General features: G+C 38.1%; 4 protein-coding genes and 1 long non-coding RNA gene across 5 annotated transcripts; 1 reads left to right on the plus strand and 4 right to left on the minus strand.

Moving 5' to 3' along the window:
* Positions 1-407: 407 nt before the first annotated feature.
* On the minus strand, positions 408-1,977 carry LOC137572382 (uncharacterized). The gene has a single exon (XM_068284138.1). It carries the CDS (start codon positions 1,821-1,823, stop codon positions 765-767), a length of 1,059 nt encoding a protein of 352 aa, XP_068140239.1. The 5' UTR covers positions 1,824-1,977; the 3' UTR covers positions 408-764.
* Positions 1,978-2,271: 294 nt separating this feature from the next.
* Positions 2,272-4,466, minus strand: LOC137572407 (P protein-like). Its single transcript, XM_068284170.1, has 2 exons — positions 4,407-4,466; positions 2,272-4,337 (listed from the first exon to the last, which is right to left on the minus strand). Exons 1-2 carry the CDS (start codon positions 4,419-4,421, stop codon positions 2,337-2,339), a joined length of 2,016 nt encoding a protein of 671 aa, XP_068140271.1. The 5' UTR covers positions 4,422-4,466; the 3' UTR covers positions 2,272-2,336.
* Positions 4,467-4,577: 111 nt separating this feature from the next.
* Positions 4,578-8,141, minus strand: Mtr4 (exosome RNA helicase Mtr4). Its single transcript, XM_068284169.1, has 3 exons — positions 6,911-8,141; positions 4,770-6,847; positions 4,578-4,702 (listed from the first exon to the last, which is right to left on the minus strand). The coding sequence occupies exons 1-2, from the start codon at positions 7,995-7,997 to the stop codon at positions 4,776-4,778; spliced, it is 3,159 nt and encodes a 1,052-aa protein (XP_068140270.1). The 5' UTR covers positions 7,998-8,141; the 3' UTR covers positions 4,578-4,702; positions 4,770-4,775.
* Positions 8,142-8,205: 64 nt separating this feature from the next.
* Positions 8,206-10,299, plus strand: ND-B17 (NADH dehydrogenase (ubiquinone) B17 subunit). The gene is made up of 3 exons (XM_068284141.1): positions 8,206-8,578; positions 8,659-8,760; positions 10,072-10,299. The coding sequence occupies exons 1-3, from the start codon at positions 8,324-8,326 to the stop codon at positions 10,210-10,212; spliced, it is 498 nt and encodes a 165-aa protein (XP_068140242.1). The 5' UTR covers positions 8,206-8,323; the 3' UTR covers positions 10,213-10,299.
* On the minus strand, positions 10,080-12,078 carry LOC137572386 (uncharacterized). The gene is made up of 4 exons (XR_011031645.1): positions 11,977-12,078; positions 11,780-11,919; positions 11,344-11,682; positions 10,080-10,528 (listed from the first exon to the last, which is right to left on the minus strand). It is a non-coding gene; the product is annotated as an uncharacterized lncRNA (long non-coding RNA).
* Positions 12,079-12,463: the final 385 nt, after the last annotated feature.

The following is a 12,463-nucleotide window of genomic DNA, read 5'->3' on the forward strand; positions in this document are numbered from 1 at the left end:
ATTAACTTATTTCCAATTGTCAAAATTCGATGAAATCATTTTCCCATTTATCATATGTAAGTCTCAAAAATATAAGTAAATGTACTCATATTATTGCATAAGTGTGCCTTATTATTATTATTATTAAAATCATCATCATATCATTGTATCTATGTTATGTTATATGTTTTATGTGTCGCATATAGGAATATGGAATATTCAATTTAATGACCATACCAATTCAGTGTGAACCGTCCAATAATTTTATGTTTTCTTTGAATATCGTGTAAATGTCTAATTTGTATATAGTCTTTCGATTTTTTATTTTACATGATTTGAAAACATAAAACTTTAGTTTATTAAATATACATTCTATAAATGTTTAGTTTTTACTTACATATATTATGATAATTATGTTTTACTTGTAATTGTCCTTATATAATAAAAATTACAATTTATATGGATATATGTATATATGTATGTAGGTAATGTTTTGTCCATTTGTACAAAAATAATCGAAAATTTATAGATATTGTATTTGAAATCTCCCCAATGGAAATGAATTCCGAAATTTTGGAGAAATTGCTTTTTATTTTGTTTCTTCTTGTCTTTGATCTTTCCTGTAGATTTGCTCCTTAAATTACGCATAAAAAATATTTTACATATTATAATTACATTTTTCTTGGCAATATTTTCAATTGATATAACGATAAAAGAAAAAATATATTTAAAGTTAGTTATTAGTTGAAGAGTTGTAATGAAGTTTTGAAACTTTCTTTTCGATTTTAATTACTATCACTTGGATCATCAACATAGTCAATTCTACGCCTTTTGGCATTACGAATATCGGATTTAGCATTTGCAGAGCCTTGAGGCACTTCCATTTTCCGCCGTAATGAATTTGGGGAATACGTTGACCTTAATGATTGGAGATAACTTGGAGCTGGTGGTGCATTGCCCACTGCATGATAAGCTACAATGCCATGAATATGTTTCGGTCTTAGGAGACTACAGAGTTGTTTGAGATTAACACGCGTGGGCAGAGGCGTCCATTTAAGTTGAGCCAGGGGAAACTCCACCAAGTCTTCAGTTCGAATCACGTTCATGATGTCAGTCAAAGAACAGACCTGCACAGTTTGAGCAAAATTGGGATTGTTGAAGCGCTGCATATCATCGGTAAGACGTCGATAAGTTTCGCCAAAGCATCCCATTAGATGAATATGACCATAAAGCTGTGTATAGGCCAAAGATCGGATGACATACTCAAAGCCAAAAAGTGGTATCTTGATTAGAACTTTTCTTTCTGTTTCCTCGGCAAACTTAATTAACGACTCGGCTATATCATCGTAATCGTAATGCAGAATTTCCGTTTGATTGGCATGCTGAAGATTGAGATACAATATTTCAGTGCCCTGGGCTATCCAAGCATTGTAAGTGTCATTACCCATCAATCGCCAGAGATCATCCTGTTGTACAGCCGAGTAATAATAAAGCAATGGACCACCCTGGATTCGACGTATGAGCAACATGAGAGAATTTTTTAGCTCATTGCCGGCACAGAGCATTACCTCCAATCGTTTGCCGTCACTTAGACGGAGCTGAAAGGGTTTAGCATCCTCCACTATATGGAAATCCGATTCCGATATACTAGCATTACGGGATTTTAGATAATATAACAATTGACTGGCCAATGAGCGATTTGTATACATTTTGCAAAACTTTTTCGGTAAACGTTCCACCTGCTTTTCCACATTGTATAGATGAGTGATAAATACTTTACTGTGCGATTCATACAACTTGGGTATCAAATCGAAAATAATGTCGGAATACTCCTTCAGACGCATGTTTCTAGCTTTGTTGAAGCGGCATTAGTTACTCCCCGAGCTCCACTTAAACTCTTCTTGGCCACATTGATTATTTTATCCAGATTAAGTTAACTTATTGTTAAATTCAAATGTTTATTGTCTTTAATTTCCACCACAACATCATGACAGCTGTTTTTTGTTTATGTTAGTGGTGACAATTGATCACGATAGGCAACTGTATTGAAAATATCGAATGAGCTCTATTTTTCTGCCATCACTAAGCCCCTAAATTGGAGTAACGTACTTTTCGTTTGAAAATCAGATCAAATTTTTAATCTTTTGGGGGAAAATACTTTCTAATTGACAGATGGACCATCATACATCAAAATCAGACTTAAAACAAATCATTATGTTTATTATTATTTATTTTGGCTTTTTTTTTTAGTTAAGGAAAATATTTAGAGTTTTAGACAAAAAAAAAAGTGGATTGCGAAGAGATTTTAACGTTTTCAAAAAATCTCACAAATATACGACAATGTATACCTAATGATTTTAGTGCCATGAAAAAACTGAGTGTGCAATAAGTAGATATATCCAGACTACTAACACAGTCGATATCATGAGAGGAAATCCAATTATAAGGAATTCCATGAAAGTGATTTTGTAGCCATGTTGGCTGGCCAGTCCAGCTGAAACTACATTGGCCGATGCACCGATCAGAGTGCCATTGCCACCAAAACAAGCACCAAATGCCAGTGCCCAAACTAATGGTGGAAATGGCAAGTGGAGCGACTTGTCATTATCCAATTCGATGGCCAATTTCAGCATCATGGTGGTAATCGGAATGTTGTCAACAAATGCCGAAGTAATGGCACTGATCCAAAGGACTAACGTAATGGCCACTGTCAGTTGATACTTCTCACTCACACTGAGGATCACAGACACTGTTTGAGCGCAAATCCATTCGATTAAACCCAAGACAACCAGAATCTCCGTTAGTATAAAAAGAGAGGCAAAAAATAGTAAAGTCGACCATTCCACCTTGAGTAGCAGAACTTGCATATCCTTGAAATTGGCCAATATAAGAAGCAACAAGTCGGCCAATACTGCTATCCATGGTAATCTAGCACCTTTCATGAATGGCACCGCGTTGGTAAAAAATAGTACTATCGCAAAACCAATGGCAATGCAGCATTTGATCAGCAATGGCTTATTCCTGATCTTATACCTGATCTCGAGTTCAGCGAGGGTTTCTTCAAAATTGGGTACAGGTCTGAAAAACCGACTATTCCTTCGATTGCTATAACGTAGAGTGAGCTCTTCAGTCCGTCTCCTAATATCTGCACTCATTCGTTCATCCAGCTCCCCGGTTGACAATTGGTTCGGACTTTTAGCCATCAAGATCTTTTGATGCAGCATGACATAGAGTAGGATTAAGGACACAATTAAGCCAAGTAGGACACCGGGAAGCATATGTAGAGTAAAATTGAAAAAGTCTATCCCATGATGAATCACAAATTCATTTGTAGCTAATATCACATTTGGAGGATCTCCCACGGGTGTTAGGGTGCCGCCAATATTAGTAAAAATTGCTATGAGTATTAAAGAAGACGTAGGACGTAGACTCATCACCTCACAGAGACGTATAGTAAGGGGGACCATAAGCAGAACCATTGTGACATTATCGAGAAAGGCCGACAGAAATGCAGAAAACAAGCACAGAAAAAACATCATGCGTCCGGCATGTCCTTTCGAACAGCGATAGGACATCACGGCTATATAGTCAAATGCTCCAGTTTCGGCAAAAATGGCCACCATAATCATCATACCGAAGAGCAGCATCAGTGTATCTATATCAATCCATGACATAATGGTGCGTAATGATGGCCTGGCGTCCAATAGTCCTAGCACTGCGATTGCAGCACTGGTGGTTATCAATGCCGCCAGGGTTCTATCCAATATATCCCAAATGACAAGCGTATACAGGAAAAGTATTAAGATAATCGCACAAATCACTCCAAGATTCTTATTAATTGGAGCACTATTTACAACTATTATCATCGATTCCGCATGCATACTAGTTGTGGCTATCGCTAATTGAAGTCCTTTTTGAACCTTCGTTTCCATCTGGGGTACTTGAAATAAGTACTTAGCCAATGTCATTTCCTTTGTTACCGTCTCAAGTAAATAGACTTGCCAAAGCTCACTTTGCCAAGAAGTTTCCATCGACACGACATCAACATGTTGCAGCCACACAATGAGGGAGCTTGAGTTCTTCGTTGCATTCGAAGGATCATGCATTATATCGATATCAATTCGACCTCTTAGCTTTACTTCTATTGCCTTGCTTGGACTTGTTATATCATTCGCATACAACTTGTTCGGTTCCACCGATACGAGAAACTCCTCCAGGACTTGTGGTTTCTTGATAATCAATACCACGGTAAAGAACAACCAAATGATGAGCAAAATGCTGATTTTCACACCTGTACATATTAGATCCCATGTGTCTCGTCCTTTTCCTTGCTCCTCCGTGAGACCGTCATCATGATCCTACAAAAAGTATGTATAAAAAATTTATTAATGCTAAATTTTTACATTAAACATAAACAAGCAACGTACGTAACCTGGAAACATGAGATTTCACAGTAAAAAAAAAAGGTGTAAATTGAATGTAAAATCAAATCAAATGGGAAATTAGTCAAAGTTACTTGACACATCAATAATGTCTTAAAATTTACTTGCCTATATGATTAGATAATAATACATGGTTTGTCTAATAATTTGCACATATTTTGTGTTTACTATTATTTTATTCTGATGTTTGTCCTTAAAAAATACATCATTAAGTATACAAATTACATCTTTTATCCTGTATGTAATTTTCTTTTTGTCCCACTGTACAAAGATTCCTTGAACTGAAACATAAAATAAACAAATTCTTATCCATTGTTATTAGTTGATAAAACAAAAAAGGACACAAACCTAAACTTATAGATACAACGAAGCAGCAAAGACAATGTCACGCTTCAGGAGTCTTATACCCTCGGAGAATTTATTCTCGAGATCGGTATTACCAATAGTTTTCGATGCCTGACACATTTGACGCAACAGCTCCTCCAATCGACGCATGCAACGAATGATTGAACCCTCGAAAATGTCTGTCATTTTGCAGACAGCCAGAAAACTGGATCCCTTGCACCAGGCCAGAACGACATCCATGAGAAAGGGTTTGAATTTGTCCACATAGGTGTCGGCATCCAGCTCCAATTTACATTCGGATGATACTTTGGCTATGCGTCGTGCCAAATCCTGCATGGAACGCAATGGACCGGATAGTTCGGTGGCACTTTGCGGCGATTCATTGGATTTTTCGTCGCACACGAAACATGAGAGCAAAGCCACTGCCTGCGGTGGTGTTAGATCATTGAAGACGCCATTGAAGATCATTTCGGTCATAAGCAACTCATCGGCTGAGCTCAATTCGCAGGCCACGCGACCTTTAAACTCGATGACATCGCCGGGCTTGCAGTATCCCATGCGTCGCAGCACACGTTTCCGATGTTTCAGTTCCTCCATTTGCAGGAGGCTTCGAGCAGCCTTCAATTCAACTTTCAGATCATTCAGCTCACCTACAAGCTTCATTTTATCCAAATAACGTTTGTGGACACGTTCCAAGTCAGCGGATTTGTGCAGTGGATGCTCTTCGAGATTTTTCTCAAACTGGGCAATCGCTGCCACAATATTGCGAAATTCCTTATCCTTGATTTGCATGTCATCGACTGGATCTAAAACTGGTGGTCCGAGGGGAAAACGTTTTTTCGCTTCCTGTATGGTTTTTAGCACTGCTTTGCGATTATCCGCAGAACGTAAATCATTCGGGAAATATACACGTATCGAACTTATTTGGGTTATAAGAGTATTGGCCACCGGGACAACTTCCATGCAGCCGCGTTCATTTGGTTTGCAGGGTTCAGTATCACCGGATTTCGATGCCTCTTCGCTGACATGCAGGAGAACATCAATGGTGACGCCCGGATCGGGCTTGAGAGGATTTTTGCGAGCTTTTTCGTGGTTCTTGAAATTCAAAACGATGCCCCAATCGTATTCCTGATTATCCGCGGTGACCTTAATCAAACGACCCGGCTGCAAGAAGGGCAATAAATAATGAGGCTTGGTTATCCAGGAACGAAATTGTTTGCCATATTGCTCCAATTGGTCACGTATGTGATGATATGAAGCAATATTGTGCTCATCCTTGATGCTATGTTTATTCAGCTCGCGTGTCTTCTGTTCCACCTGATCGTGAAGTCCGGGCAGGGCGGCTTGGTTTTGGAATTGGTAGAAGCTCCGTTCCAGCATATACTCGGGATTTATTTCCTCCACACGCAACAGATTCAACACCATGTTGTAGGTCAAATGGAAGGCCGAGTTGATGGGATCTGCTTTGCCCTGGACTATTTCGCGTCCAACTGCCGGGGAGACTTTTTCATCAATCATTAGAATAACGATACCCTTGTCATCGAGACCACGGCGACCAGCACGACCAGCCATCTGGATATATTCGCCTGAGCTAATCCATCGGAAATCCTTGCCATCGAATTTTCTTGGTGCTGTAAACAACACAGTTCTGGCCGGCATGTTCAAGCCCATGGCAAACGTCTCGGTAGCAAAGAGAGCCTTGATCAGACCCTCGCCAAAAAGGATCTCAATAGTCTCCTTTAAAATGGGCAATAATCCACCATGATGGATACCAATGCCACGCCGCAGTAAGGGTAACACATTCTCCACTTGGGGCAAAGTGCGATCTTCTTCGCTCAGGACTTCCATGGCATTGTAGAAGACCTCATCGACCAGCTTCTTCTCTTCGGGTGTATTGAAATCCAATTTAGCCATTTGCATGGCATAAATTTCGCAATCCTTTTTACTAAAGGAGAAAATAATAACCGGAGCAAAGTTTCGTTCCATAATCATTTTGACAATCTTAAAAATGTTGGTCTGTCCGGCATTGGCGCCCTTGATGCCACCTTTACGACCTTTCTGATCGCCCTTAGCCGCCTCACCTGCAACCAAAAGAGAATAATAATAATTTATGAATTGAATTGTATATTGAGCCAACAACTCACCTGCATTGGCCAGAACCGCCATGGCAGTGGTGAAATTATCCTCCTTGAATTGGCCCTTCTCGTCCACAATCAAATGAATGCCATCACCACCGGCGGGGAATATGTAATGCTGCAGCGGAGTTGGACGATAATCCGTGTAGACCACGTGACATGGTTGCTTATGCAGATGACAAACCCATTCGGCAAATTGCCGAGCATTGGGTATGGTGGCCGAAAGGAAAACATAGCGCACGTTATCCGGAAGGAGAATAAGTGTTTCCTCCCAAACGACACCACGTTCCTTGTCGCGCATGTAATGAATCTCATCAAAGATCACCCAACCCACTTCACGCATAATCTCACTGCCACGGTACAACATATTTCGAAGAATCTCCGTGGTCATGATGAGGCATGAGGCTGAGGGATTGATGGTCACATCACCAGTGACCAGACCAACGTCGGTGAACTCATCAGTAAACTCGCGAAACTTTTGATTGGACAGAGCCTTAATCGGTGTGGTATAGATGACTCTCTGTTTGGCCAGCAGCGACTTGGCTATGGCATATTCAGCCACCACTGTCTTACCAGCCGAAGTGTGAGCGGAGACTAGAACACTCTGCGAATTATCTATACAGAGGATGGCTTGTTTTTGAAATGGATCCAATACAAAGGGATATTCTTTGGCTGGCACTCCACTAAACGGTTTCAATGGAATATATTCCTGATCGGGATGGGCAGCCACCTCATGGGTACAGGATTCGGGTGCTTCCAACTGATGGGTTACTATACGTGTACGCAGAGCGTCTAATGTGGCCGCATCTTCCAAATCTAGCTGCCGGGAAGTTGAAGGTTCTTCATCGTCCTTATACTCCTCCTCCTCCACTTTCACCTTTTCCTCGGCGACGTCGTCCTCGTCGCTTATCTCCTGTGGCTTAGCACGTTTGTTGGCCTTTGCTTCACTGTCATCATTTCCATTGCTAGCGGTGCTATCATCGATTTTCGAGTTCCTTTTGGTGGCTTTTTTATCTGTGGCGGCCATTGCCGGTGGTGCCTCTAAACTCTCCGGCGGCACCTCGTCAAAGCAATCAAATAATTCATCTATGTCCATAACTACTGTGGAGTTTTATTCCTTTCTTTTCTTCGATTATATTAATATTACTTTAAGGCCAATGCGGCCAATTGATGCGTTTGTTTTGCTTAAACACGTGAAAATTCTAATTTCGAGGCTTTTTATAGTGTTGCCAACGCAAAGTGTTGGAAAATGCACCAGCCCCGGCACTGTAAATATAACAGCATCATCAGCGAGTCATTTTCTAGCCAGTTTTTGTGTCAGCTCTGGTGACGTTATCGAGTGTTGTTAAATTTAACCATTTTTCCCTTAATTGGTTTTTATAACAATTTTCTCCTTAACTAAAGCTAGGAAAAACGACAAAAATGGTTGCTGGTGGCGCTTCAGATACGGGTGGCGTGAAGCCCATGACCATAGCGGGTCGTATGGTCCGTGAGCGCGAGCGTCTCATTGGTATGACCAATGATGAACGGGCATGGCGCAAACAGTGGCTAAAAGATCAGGAACTGCACCATGGACCACGCAAAGTGCCTGCCCTGGAGTTGGAGCTAAACAATCCCATCAAGCGTTTCTATCGTGCACCCTTGGACAAATTGTGCAATGTCTTGACACCGGTGCTGGTGAGTTACCTGAGGTTGAGTTCGTCGTCATTATGTAATCGTAATCAAAAAAGGAATTTCATTGTAATTGCTTCTCTTAGGGCTTCCAACGCGCCTACACATTGCGTTTCTGGACCGGCAAGGCTCTGCTGGCGCTGACAGGCATCTATGCGGGAGCTTATTACTTCAAATATAATCAGAATGTAAGTAAATCTTGGTCCTCAGCATGTCAGAGAGAGAGAGAGTTGTATTCTGGAGAGGATTGGCACAGCTGAGTTTACTTAATAGCCAGGAACTCTCGCTATCTTAGAACATGAATATATATGAAGTCATGCTGATCAAATGATTTTCAAATATACACTAAAACTGGAAAGGACTCGAAGATAAAAATCAGGCTAGAACAACTAAGAATAAAATGTCCTTAGCTTTTCGTTATTCGATGTGCTAAAATTCAGCTATGTTGCCTTTCAAGGAAAGCTTCCTTACAATGAATTTTGCAAATATCTTTACATCGTTATTTCAAATAACAGACAATTTTCAAACAATCTCATCTCAAGAGAAATTTATTGCGAGGTCCTTACTGAAAATAGAATCTAACTTGTTTGTAAGTTTAATGACCTTTTGCTCGCTCCTTTTAGTATAAGCTCCAACGATTTATTGTTAGTTTAACTTAATTGTCACATTGTAGGCTAATATGGGCTCCCATTAAAGCTACAAACGTCTTTGTTACCAAGGTTTTGTGATCGTTCCAAGAACGCGGTGAGAATTCAAATTAATGGAGGGCAACCCAGGAACTTTTGATTTTAAATTAAATTAGTTCTTGAAAAAATTTAGAAAATTTAACACTACTTAAACATAAACCTGTTCATCCCAGATTATCAACAATCTTTTACCTAATTCAGATAAATTTTGATATCTTCTGTTGGCTTTGTATTCGTGAAAAAAAAATAATGCCCATATATATGGTTTGTAGATCGAAATGCTTGATATTTGCTAAACGAATCGCCCTTAGTATACTTATATCCAAATATATAAAGATAAAGAGATCTTTAGTAGGGGAATAGAAGACCATGGATCGATTATAATATTCAGTTATTATAATCAGCCCATGGTCTTCTTTTTCCTCTATTTAAGACTTCTTTCCTTCTATTTAAATCCTAGCTATAGCTATCTGTTTTCTATAATTCATTTCGATTTATAAAGCTTGGTCCTTTAAAGGCTCTTTGCGTGGGCTTGTGCGAAGCGAATAATATCCCAATATCCTGTATGTATCGTATGGTTAGGACTTATTTTGAGTCTTAAATTGTTAATTGATCACAATTAGTTTGACCTATTTTTATACATTTGTGCATAATGGCTGAAGAATGAATCAGGGAGACATCCTAAAAGCTTCTATTCTAGTTAACTCGAAAGGAAGTAACAATCAAACAAGCCGCTAAGAATATATTCACTAAAAAAGGACTAGGCCTTGTTTATTCCTAAGATTATATCTAATATTTGGCATTTGTTTTCAGGATTGGACTCGCAAGGGTGGATGGCGTGTGATAGCTTCCCGCAAATCCTGTGTACCCGGCGATGAGGGTTATCCCCGTGTCTCGGATCGTTCTGCTCCCTCTGACTATGCGGCACGCGGTTTTAAGCAATCGCCCATATAAATGGAACAAGGAGTCGTTTCTTCTCCATTTCTGTTGTTTTAGTTTGAAATTAATAATAATAATAATAAACATGGAAATCCACACACAGTTTTGGAGGCCCACAGCGATTTTGTCATTGGTGATGAGCATTTGTTTCTGCTGCGTTTGCCAGTTTCATTAAATTTTTATGTGAGTGTGGTTGTTTTTTAATTTTTGCGTTTGCTGTTTAAGCAGTTTGCAATTGTTGTGCTCATTTCTGTTGAAAGTTTTTCTCATTTATCGTTTACTTTCTTTTATTTTGATTTTCGACCTGCAAGCAGAACTTGCTAAATTGCGGCTAAATGCAATAAAACAAATGAAAACGAAAAAGTTTAGTGAAATTGGTGAAATTATATGCAATCTAACTAATATAAATCAAGCAAAAAAAGTGTAAGCAAATGCTAAAAACAAAAATACGAAATTTGATCTGAATGACAAAAAAAGTGTATAAACGTGACCAAAATCTTATAAATAAATAAAATTGTGAACTGTACAGAAATTGTGAAAGTTATCAAATTTTTATTATTTAACAAATATTGAAAATTACGAATTTTGTATTGTCCGTGAAACTATTTTTTTTAAATTCAAAATTATTCTAACGTGCTGCAGATGGAATTAAATGAGTTGTAATATGTTTGTGATTTGCATCTCAAATTTTTACCTACAAGTTCAATTGTTAAAGGCATTCGAATGGATATTGAAATAGAAATCAAGGTAATAACAAAATTGATTAATACAAAAATTAATATTAATATTAACTTAAATGACTTCTGGTCAATCTGTGGATTGGATTAAGCATATAAAATCTTTAGTCAGTTTTTCGATCACCATTTTTCCATCTATGGAGACTTTGTTCGAATCATTTTCATTCATTTATTTTTTAATATTTTAAAGGTGATAATTTGAGTAAAAAGCCACCGATTTGAAAAAAAGTTCGGTGAAAAATCTATTTGGAAACGAAAGGAGATTTCTATTTCCAAATCAGGAGACAGAAATCTATGAATAAATACTAATTTAATTGATAAAGTGAAATTAATGTTTTCACTTTAGCAGAATAGCTCAATTCAAACAAGCACAAATAAACAATACTTTTTTTTTTTTGAATATACTTACTTAATTAATTTAATATAACCGAAATTCTCTGAGATTAATTTAAATTCAATAATAGCAAAGTAGAAATGTCACTCGATTCGTATCTTTTGCTTCTTCCAATGCTAAGTTTGAGTCTTAATTGAATATGAATTCCTTACTAAGGAGGTTATTCTTTGGGGACATGTTTGATCCCTGCAAGGTCCTTAAACGATCTTCAATCCTTTGATTTATGAATATCTGCTTACCGCAGTTTGAGCTTAGCACGGTCAAGTCTAACAATAAGTTACATAGTCCTCTTCTCTAATAGCTTTGAGCTTCCAAAAACCATTCGTGAACGTTGGACAGCTCCAGCAATTGCACCTTTAAAATTGTAAACATTTCTTGAATTTTCTGGTGCTCAACTAATGGCAGGGTAGGGACCCTCCACAACTATTCTCAATGGTGCTCCAAAACTTACAACTATAACTACAACTATTAAAGTGTTGTGCTTCAATGATTGACAAGATTAAATCCATAATCCATATAGTGTTTCCTTTGGCAAAACAGTTTTTAGGGCTTCTCTCAAAGTATTCTCATGAGCTGTAGCAAAGATTTTGGCTTAAACTTGGAAATTCGTGGCATTCGGAAATGCATATAAGTCCTCCAATCACTTACATGGTTTCTAAATTTATAATGAACAATTGTTTAAATGTTTTTTTTTTTTTTTTTTAATTTCTTATTTCAATGTTAGAATGAAAAATTAATTTTGTGTATTTACTGTTCCAGTCAAGATCTTGAATTGGAAGTTTCTAACGCCATCTAGCGGCTGGTGTTTTAACTTCAGAACATAATATTGGATTACTCGCACCCTTAGGACTTTTACTCGCACCCTTAGCATTTTTTTAAAAATATTTTTTAGAGATGAACTATCGAACCTCAGAGGGTATTTGGGTTAGCAAGTTTACCTCATCTCTAATTGAGGTGGTCAAGGAGAACGGTGCAGGTGCTATTACTATATTATTACCAGATCGAAACTTAAATACTTGATCTTGATCCTTTATAATAATCCTTTATAATAATATATTATTAAGAGCAGGGCAAACAAATTTTAGGGGAGGGTTCTTAAGAGAACGCTCATATTTAAACTCGCATTGAGCAACAG

This window comes from Drosophila tropicalis, unplaced genomic scaffold, assembly GCF_018151085.1.
Source record: "Drosophila tropicalis isolate 14030-0801.00 unplaced genomic scaffold, ASM1815108v1 contig_302, whole genome shotgun sequence".
Lineage (NCBI taxonomy): Eukaryota > Metazoa > Arthropoda > Insecta > Diptera > Drosophilidae > Drosophila > Drosophila tropicalis.